The 14120-nt window shown below is 29.8% G+C and overlaps 1 protein-coding gene across 4 annotated transcripts; it reads left to right on the forward strand.

The window, feature by feature from the left end:
- The first annotated feature begins 5131 nt into the window (after window positions 1-5131).
- Window positions 5132-12157, forward strand: LOC131844428 (methionine-R-sulfoxide reductase B1). 4 transcript variants are annotated; one of them, XM_059193313.1, is made up of 5 exons: window positions 5132-5333; window positions 5546-5650; window positions 7288-7449; window positions 10800-10812; window positions 11382-11486. In XM_059193313.1, the coding sequence occupies exons 1-5, from the start codon at window positions 5240-5242 to the stop codon at window positions 11395-11397; spliced, it is 390 nt and encodes a 129-aa protein (XP_059049296.1). In that variant the 5' UTR covers window positions 5132-5239; the 3' UTR covers window positions 11398-11486. The 4 variants fall into 4 exon arrangements, with proteins under 4 accessions (XP_059049296.1, XP_059049293.1, XP_059049294.1 ...); XM_059193310.1 differs by lacking the exon at window positions 10800-10812 and having other exon boundaries at window positions 11346-12157; XM_059193311.1 differs by lacking the exon at window positions 10800-10812 and having other exon boundaries at window positions 11382-12157.
- The last annotated feature ends 1963 nt before the right edge of the window (window positions 12158-14120 follow it).

Below are 14120 nucleotides of genomic sequence, written 5' to 3' on the forward strand. Positions count from 1 at the left end.
TGAGTTATACGGATACATCAATACGACGCGACGACAGACAAGATGACAAAACGCACTCTCTTTTCAAATATTTAAACATACTTCATCTGCCATACCAGCCAGTCTAGACATCGATTGCAAACCTCGTTTTAACACTGCTTAATATTATAAACACAAAAGTTTGTTTGTACAGATGTTTGCTACTCTTTCCAACAGAAACTGGTGAACAACAATATTTTCTCAAACTAAGAGTTATCTTACCGTGGACTTTTTCTTATAAATAGGTTTATAAACTATCGACGAAAACATATCTAGTATATTGTGAATCTGCATCTTCTACTGGTTATATTAATTACCATAATAAGAAAATTTGTAGTCCTAATTGTCATTATAAGTTATTTTCCAATTTTAATATACTTTTTATTATATAATTATGTTAAATATATAATGTAATCACGCTCTATTACTCAATCTCATGTATCTGTCAATGTCAGTACCGTCTTGTCTAAAATATGTCAAACGTCACACTCTCTCTCTCTCTGTTAAATGTCCTCGTAAATGTATCCCGCGTTTTTTACCTTCTCCATAATTTGTATATTTAGTATTATAAAAATAATAAAACAATTGCAGTTAAACACAAGTTTATTTTACATTATCCACTGGCAAATGCTCTGCCCAATAAATTATATTACATAATATATTATATATTTATATATTATAATTATATTCAAAATTCAAAATTCAAAATTCAAAAATCATTTATTCATGTAGGACATTTTAGCCGCTTATGAACGTCAAATTTTTACATTATAATTTTTTTTTCCCTACCGTCCAGTTCGGTATATAGATCCAATTGAGAAGAACTGGCAAGAAACTCAATTGAATTACTTTTTTTTTTAAAGCCAGTTTATTTACAATGTATTTTTATATAGGTGTCTATGTCTAACATTAAATGAAAATTCAGTACATGAACAACTATTGCCATGCACACTCGTCATTCAAGTAATCGTTTAGTGAGTAATAGGCTTTGCTCAGTAAATATGATTTAACAGATGTTTTGAATTTATTTAAGGGTAATTCCAACATATCCTTTATCAGGTATCTTATTGTAAATTTTTATACCTATTCCCATAAAAGACCTATTAACTTTTTCTAAACGATACTTGGGGACAGCAAGTTTGTCTTTAAATCTAGTATTAATATTATGAATATTGCTGTTTTTTGGAAATAAGTCAAGATTTTTATGAACATATAGGATATTTGAATATATAAATTGAGAAGCAACAGTGAGAATATTTGCCTCTTTGAATTTCTCTCTTAATGAGTCACGGCTCTTCATACAGTAGATCGCTCGAACGGCACGTTTTTGTAATATGAATATATTTTTAATATCTGCCGCTTTTCCCCATAGTAATATTCCATAAGAGAGTAAACTATGAAAATAACTAAAATAGACTAATCTAGCAGTATCAGTATCAGCGTACTGTCTAACCTTACGCACGGCAAAAGCTGCTGAACTTAGTTTCGCTGCAAGGCTTTGAATTTGTGCACTCCATTGTGTTTTATTATCTAGTGTGATTCCTAGAAAGACAGTAGATTCTATAAATTCGAGAGATTCGTCATTTAATTTAATGTTGCAATTAGTATTAAAACTTTTAGACAGAGAGAAATTAACACATTTTGTTTTTTTAGCGTTTAACATAAGATTGTTAGTTGTAAACCAGTGCAGGAGACGCCGCAAAGCACTATTTACATAGTCATAATTATTAGTCATTATATTAACTTTAAAAATCAATGAAGTATCGTCTGCAAATAATACTATGCCGCATCTATCCTGCTTGGCATATGGGAGATCATTAATGTAAACTAGGAATAAAAATGGACCGAGAATAGATCCTTGAGGTACACTCATTTGCACAAGTGACCCGTCAGACGTAGCGTTGCTAACCTTCACTTTCTGTATTCTATCAGATAGATAACATTTTATTAAATTTAAAGCATTGTCTTTGACACCATAAAAAGCAAGTTTTTTAGCAATGTATTATGATCAACGCAATCAAAAGCCTTAGAAAGGTCACAAAAAACACCTGTCGCATCCATTTTAGTTTCCCATGCAGCAAATACGTGTCTAAGCAACTCTGCACCTGCGTCTGTAGTTGAACGATCTTTGGAAAAACCGAATTGATTATTGTGGATTAAATTATTTAAATTGAAATAACTGACAAGTTGCATAAGGATTATTTTTTCAAAAATTTTACTGAGTGCTGGGAGTATAGATATAGGTCTATAATTTATTGGGTCACTCCTATCTCCAGATTTAAAAAGCGGTATGATTTTACTAATTTTCATTATGTTAGGAAATTTACCTTCATCTATACATTTATTGAAAATAAAAGCAAGAGAGGGCGCAATAATTTCCATTGTACTATCCAGTATTTTAACAGATATACCCCATAGATCCTCTGTTTTTTTATTATTAAGCTGTTTGAATATTTTCATTATTTCTACTGATGATGTATGTCTAAAGTTAAATACAGCTGATGACTTGCTAACATTGTCTGTTAGTAAAGTTTCAGCAGCAGACGGGGAAGATTTTAGAGCCTGTGTCGTAATTAATGGAATATTAGTAAAATAAGATTTGAATGTATCCGCGACCTCTGTGTCGGAATTTACCAATTTGTTATTAATATTTAAAGCTATTTTGCTATTTTGAAAATTAACTTATCCAGTTTCGCTATTTATTACTTTCCAAGTGGCTTTTATTTTATCTTTAGATTTAGTTATTATTTTACCTAAATAGAGAGACTTAGCTGTATGACAAACCTTTTTAAATATTTTCGAATAAGATTTTACATGTTCATGAAATAAGGGATCGGATATATAGCTTCGTTTTTTGTAAAGTTCGTAAAGATTAGCCCTAGACTTATAAATACCAAACGTGGCCCAGTCACAAAACTTTGATTTTACACTAGTTAAAAATGTTTTTGTTTTAAATTCACTGCTAGCTTCATGTTCAATTAAATTAAAAATATGTTCACATACAATATCCGGGTCATATTGAGGTAATACGGCACAAGATATTTTATGTTCAATTTTATTTTTAAAACGTGCCAAATTCTTTTGTGTTATTTCTCTGCATGGAATTGTTTGAGTCCCTTTGGATCCCTTAGTTTCAATTATAACTTTTTGGCCATAATGATCAGATCCAAGACAGTCGAAATTCATTTTCACCTTTACTTCACAATTACAAAAAACATTATCTATACAAGTGGCAGAATTTCCTGCGACCCTAGTGGGTTCTAAAAAAAGATTGTGCAAATTAAATGATTTAAATAAGTTAATCAATCTTAAGCTTATTGAGCATTCCGATAATAAATCAACATTAAAATCGCCACATACAAATAATGTTTTATTCCTCCGTGCGACTCGTCTCAATGCTTCCTCCATAGCCAGTTCAAAAGAATCAAAACAAGCCGATGGCGGACGATAAACGCAAATTATTATACAAGTAACTAATTCTAGGCAAGATAGTTCAATTGTTTGCTCAATAGAAATATTTACAATGTCTTGACGGTTTTTATATTCTACATCATTTTTTAAAATAATAATTGAACCGCCATGAATGGCATTGTTCCTAGCAAAAAAACTAGCTATATTATAATGTTCAAAAGGACAAATTATTTCATACTGTTTAAGCCAATGTTCTGTCAGACATAACACCCGTACATTATTAGATTCTAAGAAAAGACTTGATTCTAATTCTTTGCTGGAGAAGCCACGAATATTTTGATGAATAATGACCATATCCTGTGGCTTAACCAATGTCGTAGATGTTAGTTTAAATTAACACATGTCACATTATTAGTATAATTACTAATATTACTAATTAAATCCGTTATACTACTTATAATGGGATCATAAATGTTATACGCTAGTAAACTAGCAATAGTCTTTTTTTGTTTTTTAGGAAGATAAAAATTACCTCCCGTCATATAACAATTTGTAACAAATTTGTTACTTTCAAAATAAAATATATCATTACAATGATATGTCATCGAATAAATTAAATTATTTATACTATAAATGAACTTATTCTGTTCATTAGTCAGGGATTGAGAGTAGGGAAATACGCATAATAATATTTTACCTATACCAAGCTCCACTATATTATATAATGATTTTATTAAATTAACTATATCAGATTTACGCATATGCAAACAATTCCCTAACGCTATTACTAGGATCGTGTGAACATCATATTTTTCATTTACTATATTTTTTATAATCTTATATATACCTGATCCCGGAAAACAATTATTTATTACTTGTTGCGAGAGGCAGTTCGATAATAAACTACCTAAATCCTTGCCAAATTCATCTGAATAAATAATTGTTCTCCTGATGGTTTCATGTACAGTGCTGCATTTATTTACTTTTGTACTGTTTCGTGTGGGTAAACATGAAACGTCTGGTTCCGTGACGGATGAGATATCAATGTTCAACTGATTATGGTGGGACGGTTGGATATAGTTATCAGACTCTGGTGAATTACAGTGACATCTATCCGTAAGAGAAACAAACCGCTCCATGTTGTAGTTACCTAATTTTATTAAATTATCCAACTGATCAGAATATTCATGTATTTCATTCTTAGCTGATTCGTATTTCAAAGATAAATTGGACAACGAGTTCTCTAATAGTTTAATTTTTTGTGATTATTCATCTATTTCTAAATCTTTGTTATATATTTTTTCTTTACAATTATTTAATTCTATTGATAAGTCAATTTTTGCTTCCTATTAATAATTGATTTAAACACTTTTTATGACTTTTCACTAAATTTTCTGATTTTCGAATAAATTTATTTAATTATACATATTTTTTTAAATTATATCGTTGATTGATAATTCCGGGTCCGGAATTACAATGTTCCTTAGGACCCACTTTAGCCTTAGTCCACCCACTGAATAGGTAGTGTTCCAGTTAATATCATCAAATAATCCCAGCATTCAATTAGTATTAGTATTACAGATAAATAGCATCTTATTTGAATGTATACTCCACATTTAAGCATTTAAAAAACCCCTCTACATTTTAGCATAATTTTGTTCAAACTAGCACAATCTGTTACCTTAATCTGTTAACCCAGCTTGCCAATTTCTGACATATCGTGACTTTTCGGTCCAATTTTGTGCATAATTTATTAAATTAATTTTAACCATTTTTAATTGTATTTTTTTTTAAATAGACAATGTAAGTTATGCGTTTTCTAGTCAGATCTATATTAGCATTTAGGAAGCCAGTGCTACCAAACAGAAATATCCGGTTGCAGCTGCAACATCCATTTACAACAGGTACCGCTGTCAACAGTACGATAGTTCTAAACTCTTTTCCACTATATATACACCTACCTATCAATAATCTATGCTCTTTTCGTTTCTTCACACTCCATGTGTGCGTCTGTGTATCAGTATATAAACACGGAAACACGTCGTTTGCGTTTCATGTTGGATAGATGCCAACAGCCTATAGACACATTTCATCACAATATTTTTGTTTACACTAGCACTAATTTGGCGAGCCATGGAAGATAAGGAAGCGTTGAAGAAACGTTTAACGCCCTTACAGTATCATGTGACACAGGAGGCCGGCACTGAGAGGCCTTTTACAGGTATGCTGAAACTTATCTATTAATAGACTGTAATGACATTGATAGTTATTTTAAAATATATAACATAAACACTGTAGATAAATTTGAACGTTTTACATAATTGATATGATTAAATACAAGTGATTGAAAACTGCTTTTTTTTTGTTTTATCTAGTCTAAAAAGTTGTCACTACCATATTAAAGCTGTTAAGGATGTCTACTAACTTTGAGTTAATTAAAAAATAAAAATGTGTGTCATTTTTATATTCTAAATTAAATATAAATCAAAAATTGAGTGTTTTGAAATAAAAATTATAGTTTGAATGTGGTAAAATATAGATCATATGATAAGAAACTGATGTTCAAAATTAGTATTAACATTTAACAATTGTTTATATATTTCTCTTTTGATAATATGATTATGATGACACACTTTTTTATTAACTTTGTTACAATTATACAATTTGTAAAACCTTCAAACTGAACTATATGCCATGAGAAAGAGAGCAATTAATGTATACCCAGTAGGAGTTGTCCTGAACATACATCTGTGTTGGTGATAATTTAGAAATAACTTGTTTCTATGCCCATGTAGGGCATAGTACAGAATTTAATATGAACCTTATTTATAATTCTGCAATAATCTTGATCCTAACTATTATAAAATTGGTGAATATCCTGTTTATATAATATGTAGAAACATACTGCCTTGTAATAGAATGATTAAGTTAGTTATATAGTAGAAACTGGACCTAACAACATTTAAGGATGTTAAAATATGAACCCTATAACATAATTATGTACATGTGTATTAAATGTAAGTAATAAATACTGCATTTTTATATAATGTTATACTGGGTGAATTTTTTTGCAGTCACAGAAAAATTAAGCATATTCTTAAAACATAGTAGTTCTAATTTTAATAATTCAAACTATTATTATTTACTAATAAGTCAGTAAAAGTTTAATAATATCAGCAGTAAAATATTCCAAATTCTTTATAGCACTGCAATCATATCTATCTACATGGTGCTTACATATATAAATATCTACAAAGTGCTTTTATATTTTTGTACTATATGCTATGCTATGCTAAAGGATTTTTGCTTTTTTGGTTAATTGTTAACAAATATTGTACTCTAAAATTAGCAAGTTAACAATTAATATTCTTATAGATATACACCAAATAAAAAAGAAAATGAGAATATATTTTTTTGTCAATTGATTATTACTGTTGTAAATAAAGCCATTTATGGCCGGTTTCTACTGTATTTGAATCAATATTCTTTAATTTCAATATTTATAGTTTTAAGGTTGTCTGGCCTCCAGACATTACTTAGTGAGAATATTGTTATTATACCAGATTTTATTTTAATTTATTATTGGGGCAATACAATGTATAAGAGATTAATACATTCTAAGTTCATCATATACATTGTCCTGTGTGACAATGACTCGTCATAGAATACCTCAAATGTATGATCTTTAACATACAACTATTAACTTTTTATAACACATTTATCAGATCTGTTATCATGGTATCTTTTTAATTTAGATATCAAAGAATAATATAATAATGACATTTGCTATAGTAAAATATATGAAATATATTATTAAACATTTCAAAGTAGTCTATATTATGTGTCTACTTGTTTAAGGTTGCTACAACAAATTCTATGATGAGGGTGTGTATGTTTGTATAGTATGCAGACAAGAGCTATTCACTTCCAATACAAAATTCGACTCTGGTTGTGGTTGGCCCGCATTCAATGATGTTTTAGCTAAGGACAAGGTTACTCTGCATCAAGACACAAGTGCAGGTATGTAATTGTTGACTAAATAGTTCTATATACTGTAAATAAAATATATAATTGTATTATTAGAACCTATTACTTATATAACTGTATGCAATGTCTTTGCAAGCATGGCTGCTGGCTGATAATAGTTTTTAGGCTAGTATAAATGTTGTTCAAAAATATATAGCAATTTTTTAAATGATATAGAATAATAGTATCTTATAATACAGCAAAAACAATAAAAATAACGAGCTTTTTGTAGGTTCTACAATGTGTACTGTCACATTTTTCGCGATGTACAAAAATATCGCTAAACAATGTTAAACCTTTTTATTGAATGTTTAATTAATATATTATTAGTAACATTAATTAAACATTAATTATATTAATCATCTTTCCATAAAGTAAGTCACGTTTTTATTTTTTTCTTCCTCCTTCGTACTTGTTGTTGGTGGTCACATTAGACAAAATTCTTAACGTCACGTAGGGAAGAGTGTGACGTCGAATATTTTACATGTAGTAAGTAAGTTATCAGATATATAGCGCTACTAAATAATTACTATTTTAGTAGAACAAGCTGCTTTTTACATCTTGTATATCAGGTCATAATCTAAGGTCTTGAATGACATCAAGAAATATTTATTGCTGTATATTTTTGAGCATTGTATTTGTTTATTATAAAATTATTATTAATGCTAAATAATATAATAAGTATTATGTTATTTATTTTTTTAACAGAATTCGAAATTAATTTATGAGGCTATTTGAAAACTATATACATGCTAATATTGTATAGTAGTAGATCTTTAGCCTTTATAGGCGTCTATCGGATGAATCCATGCGAAACATAAATTCAATGTCATTGAATAATAGACCATACACTACAATGCAATATTTGTGACTAACTAAATAAACAGATATATCATTGACTTGTAGGTACACAGTTTCTCTTGGTAGCCGTTTAGTTTTGTTGTCGATATGTTATAAGATCAAGATTGTTGATGTGAATTTAAAAAAACTGGTATTGTGCGCGTAGGATTCACACGCCGAAAGTTAAGAATCGATATTTTAAACACGTTTACTTAATGTGTTAAGTTATTTAGGTATGCACTCGCTGGATACAGAAACTTGTCATATAGCAAAAAATAGATGGCATTTTTGCATCATTTGCAATAATTTTAGATTTTTCTTTAGTTCTCTACAAGGTGCGTTTACGAAAATTTATTACAGTATATTTTGTAGACTCCTTATTGTTTTAGCTTATTTTTGAATAACTTATCGTCTTAATTGTTGTTAAATAAAAAATGTACACGTTGCATTTTTATTATCGATGCTACAAAATTGTTTTTCTTGAGTAATGTTAGAAAAGTTAGTTTTATTTTAATAGGTTTACAGTTATAACGAACTTACGAAATCTCGATCACAGTTCGGTTATAAAATAAATCCCTGACACCTCTCTTCCTGCCTATTATTTATGTATGTGTAGAATTGCTAGGTCAGTGTAGCTCATTCATCCATATTTCATGTGACCTTTACTTTCATATAAGCGTGGATACAATGGCAATTCACGTGATGACCTTTCCTTATTAGCACATAGCTATTAGCGCGATCATACATATTTTGAACTCAGTTCTTATATAGTGTTGTCAAGACTGCATCGTACTCCATGCTTGGTCTTTATTTAGCTTAAATGTAGAAGTTATAATAATTTAAATTTATTGTTGATCTGTACGGATATTATACACATATTTATAAACCTACCTATTTATTATGAGTTGACGAAATTTTGTATAATATTTGGTTGTCAACTTAGATAATAACATCATGTGACTATACCTAGACATCTGGCTATCTAAACGAAATTTTATTCAGATATATATGTCAGCAAGATAAGATATTTATTTCTGTTATAGAACATTGTCTTAAAAACAGAGAAATTCTTATTAAAATTAATAATCTTAATTACATTTTTTTGTATTTATAGTGATCGATCACATCACTATACTTAACTATCCGTCCGACTCAGTCCGAATCATTTGTCTGACCTACGCAGTTCTCTCATTATTATCTTCATAACAATTTGTTGCCTAGTATAGCGGATATACATGAAAATAAACTTTCTTTTATGTTATTAAGAGTTAGTTAAGACTGAAATAATAAAACGCATAGCAACGATATCTCATGATCATTATATTATTTTGATTATCTCTTTGTCAGAATAATTATTTATTTATTCCGCTGTTCCTGTATATGTTAATCTATATTTTTTAATCCATAAAGGCTTATTTTGTAATTATATAATGTGTATTTACATAGTTACTTAAAATATGAAATGTTTAAGTGCCTACCTACATCGTATGCAGGCAGTCTAAATAACTAGTTTCAAAACTGGTATTATTTATTTGTAGAGTATATTTAACATTATAGTTAGTATACACAGTTAAACTATTGCAATAATGTAATCTAATGCGAATTTCTTGATGCTTAAATATCCTAGAAATGCTCCGGTTAATTAGAAAAAATTATGTGCGAAACACTGGAAAAATAAGAGTAGATAGCACGTGAAATTGTCTAATGTAAATACGAGCGATCTTACTGCGAGTGTCAATGTTATCGCTGTAGATAACATCATTTATACGACCCATGTATTATTACCTAACCTATTAGACGTTTCTTTGGACTATTTATGGGTTTATTTAGATTCACTCAGTTTACACAGAACCATAAGCTATTTCACACCTAAACTCTCCTTAGAAATTACAGTTGATGGATGAAAAACACATTAATATTAGCCAAAAAATGTTTGAGATCGCGAACATATATATAATTAATATTATATATTGATAGATATTATCACGCTTCGTTAAGTGCACTATTATATAAATGATTTATTTATAGTAGGCATTAAAAGATAAATATAATTAACCAGTCTAATTAAAAATAACTATGATGCATGATTGGCATGTTACGTTTAAATTGATTGATAAACGGTGTAACTTAAATTATGTAATGAATAATACTAATTAACTTAATATTTATATTTCCAAATCTAAGCCAATATCCCAATATATTAATGAAAATATTGCCCAATCATTTTAATAGATTTTTTTAAATATTTAATTTACAGATTATAATTATTTAAGTTTCTTTATTATTTGATAATTGAGATTACTAGACGTTAATGTAATTTTGGTAGCTTTGTGTTTGTTTTACGTTTATTTTACATGCAAACATATATTGCTTATGTATATAATGTATATGGTGCCGGGAAAGAGGATATTGGTGCTAATGCATATTTATCTTTTTTTTCTGTCTATCTTTCCCGTACCCTTGATCATCCTCCGATACAATCCTGACTCAACATCAAACGTAAGTCGGCATCAATTGGTAAACTATATGTATCTATTCTTACGCTTTATTTCATATGACAACGTTGTTATAAAAATGTGTGACAAATCACTGTTCATTACGTTATGCACCGCTAATAATAATTTATGTACTTACTTGCGTTATTTTACATAAAATATTGTATTCTCAACTCGTATATCGGTTCAATGATCACAAACAATACACCGATGATTTCAATGGACACATTTTATATGTTCTGGATTTTGATTTGACTCACTAACTCTAATGATCACTATGTTCATGTTTTCTCATTACCACTGTAATGTTCTGGAATGTGCATGACAATAATACGCATTGTCCTTTTTCCTCTGCCTACTCGTCTTTTCCCTTCCCGTCTGGTTCCTTGGATGGCTGCCGGCTGGACAACGACCACCTCGACACTTGGACGACATTGTGACGTCACGCAAAATTATGAATATCATACGGGACGCTTATACTCTCATCATTGGTTTCTTGTGATATCTATGTAAATAAATGGTATTGGTGATTGACTATGTGTGCTGAAATAATAGTCGGAGCAAATCTATTACTGGTATTAACACGACCAGGTGTGGTGCGAACTGAGGTGCGATGCTCCAAGTGCTCTGCTCACCTGGGACATGTGTTCGATGATGGGCCAGCGCCCACCAAGAAACGATTTTGCATTAATTCCGCATCCATGGACTTCATACCAGCTGAAGAAAGGAATGACTAATATTTATGTTATTGTGCCTAACTACCGGACAGATTAGCTATTGATATGGATTTTGCAAAATACCTGGGCACTTTATTATGATTTGATTAATTAAAACCGTACAAGTAAGCTTTTAATGCTGAAACTGACTTAGCTTATCGATAAACTATCGTGTTGTGTTGTGTAAACGTATTAAGACTTTTACGAAGATCTGGAGTTCGGAACGCGCATCTAACATAATGAGCAGTATATTTAGCGTAGTATAGGTATATATGTATAATGCCTAAATGATATAAGTACGTACAGACAATAACAAATTACCAATATTTATAATATTTTATTCGACTGCTTGGCTTGGCGGCGAGCTAATAAGACAGAGATACTAAATATCGCTCGATGGATTAATAAAATAATATCCAAGACAATCAACATTCTACAGTACAGTGAAGAGAGATCGAAATTTCGATTAGCTAGTTTCCCGTAAAATCAGAAAATAGCGCGATTTTCTGTTGGTATATAACGCCAAACTCCGCCTCTACGTAAAAGGCCTTATGGACCATACGTATTACCAGATTCTTTTCTGTTCTCAAGAACATTACAGTACAATGAATAGTAAATTCATTATAAAACGTACTTATCATTACTTCCCTAATCTTTTCTTAGTTTATATGCTTCGGCGCGTTTAGTAATCCAAGAAAGCTCGCATTTGTGAGTAAAATCCATTTGGTTTTTACAGAAAAAAAAACTGGTACTATGTGACTCTGTAACTAACATATGAATTATTCTTTGACAGAATTTTTTTTACATTGTAGATTTCTATACATGGTTACATTATTCGTACAGAATTGATATTTGTTCCATCAACAGGGCATCTAATAAGGACTTACATTAATTTTTAGTTACCGAACTAAGTCGTTTTTATTTATTTGTTGTTTAATATTATTTGAATTGTTTAACTATAAACTAAATATGTACAAAACAATGCTGCTGTGTTAAGCAATTTTATTCTTGTAAGAATATTATCAAAATAAATAGATTATTTTCTGTAATGTCAGCAATTTTATTTATGTATATTCCTTCTACTGTAAATATTATCATAAAAAAAATATGACTACATATTTAGTAATAGAACAAATAAGGGAAAGAAATTTTTGGTATTATGTATCTCAGGCATAAATACTCGTAGCTGGCCCTATGAAAATGTCTCTGAAAGAAAACTAGTACTAGACTTTGTACAAAGTAGTCTAAGCAGTCGTCGCTTGCTCTGTACAGTATGTTTGGTTTGAAGAGATAAGGCAGTCAAATTATAGTGAATACGATTGACATCTCTGTCCTTCAAAAAGGCATCTAATAATGGTTAATGATGTCCTGGTTGATATAATATATGTATGTTTATCACTTGCCATCAGATGGGTCGTCTGTTTGTTTAGCTATTTCAATCCATACATATAAATAAAATTGGAGTGTCTGTTTGTAATATTGAAATAACAGTTTGTTTTACCAGAGCTTTATTGGCAGGTAGTTGTTATAATAAGTAGTAGCTTAGGCTACTTTTATTTTAGAAAAATAAAGTTATATTCCACGCGTACGAAGTTGCGGCTGCAGTTAGTTACAGATAAAATAGGAAACGTACGAGTTTATTTTTTCATACAGAACTTCATAATGCTATGTTACGTCCATGTATCTTACAGAAAATAAAGGATTTATTTGCATTTTGTTTGTCACTACCCGATTGCCCCAGAAAAAGAATGTTTATTGTATGTTGTTACTGTGATACTATTACTATGTAGCAGTTTGTCACCTATTCATGTCCATTAAACGTATTAACATTAGCTGTATAACCAAAGGTCAAATAAAACTAAGGTTTCGTGGTGAGTCTTTTATTATAGTATGGTTGTAATTTATATGCACAAGTTGCTCGTACATGGCACTGGTGTTTTACAACTGACAAAATTCATGAAAAATGTTCTAACCGCTTTATATTTCTTGTATAATATCCTATTACTTGTTATTAATACATTTTCAACTTAGGACTATGATCATAATTACAATTATTCTCCTCTTAACATATTCTAATGCATACTCAAATTCATTTTCATGATCACATAGTTTAATACACTTCTTACAATATTTAGTTTCGATACTGAAAAACTTTTTTTCAAGCTCTCTTAAAGATTTGGCTATAGTTTTTACATTTCTACAATATTGCACAAGTATTTTTTTAGGGTCGGTGCCTGTTGCTCTGTGCATTTGATAGGCCATAATAAAATTATATATATTGACAATTTACAGTAAAAGAAAATTACATTTTAGGCCGCTTTTTCAACAGAACACAATCAACGTACCATTTTTCAGACATTGTCTGTCATCTCACACATAATTTATAACTTTTGTTCGTTTTTTGCTAACCAATATATCATTTTGTAAGTTGTGTAAAAAAAATGTACTGCAAACAATCCAATGTTGTTCACTCATGCACAAAAAATATTTAACAGACAATTTATTCCTTCGTCAGAAAAATGATACGGTTTTTCTCTAATTACATTACGTTCAACTGATCAACTTATATAACTATTTCATGTTGGTAGTTAGCAATTGCCGGAAAACGGCTAAT

This window comes from Achroia grisella, unplaced genomic scaffold, assembly GCF_030625045.1.
Source record: "Achroia grisella isolate CSIRO2021 unplaced genomic scaffold, CSIRO_AGI_Agris_v1 utg402, whole genome shotgun sequence".
Classification (NCBI taxonomy): Eukaryota; Metazoa; Arthropoda; class Insecta; order Lepidoptera; family Pyralidae; genus Achroia; species Achroia grisella.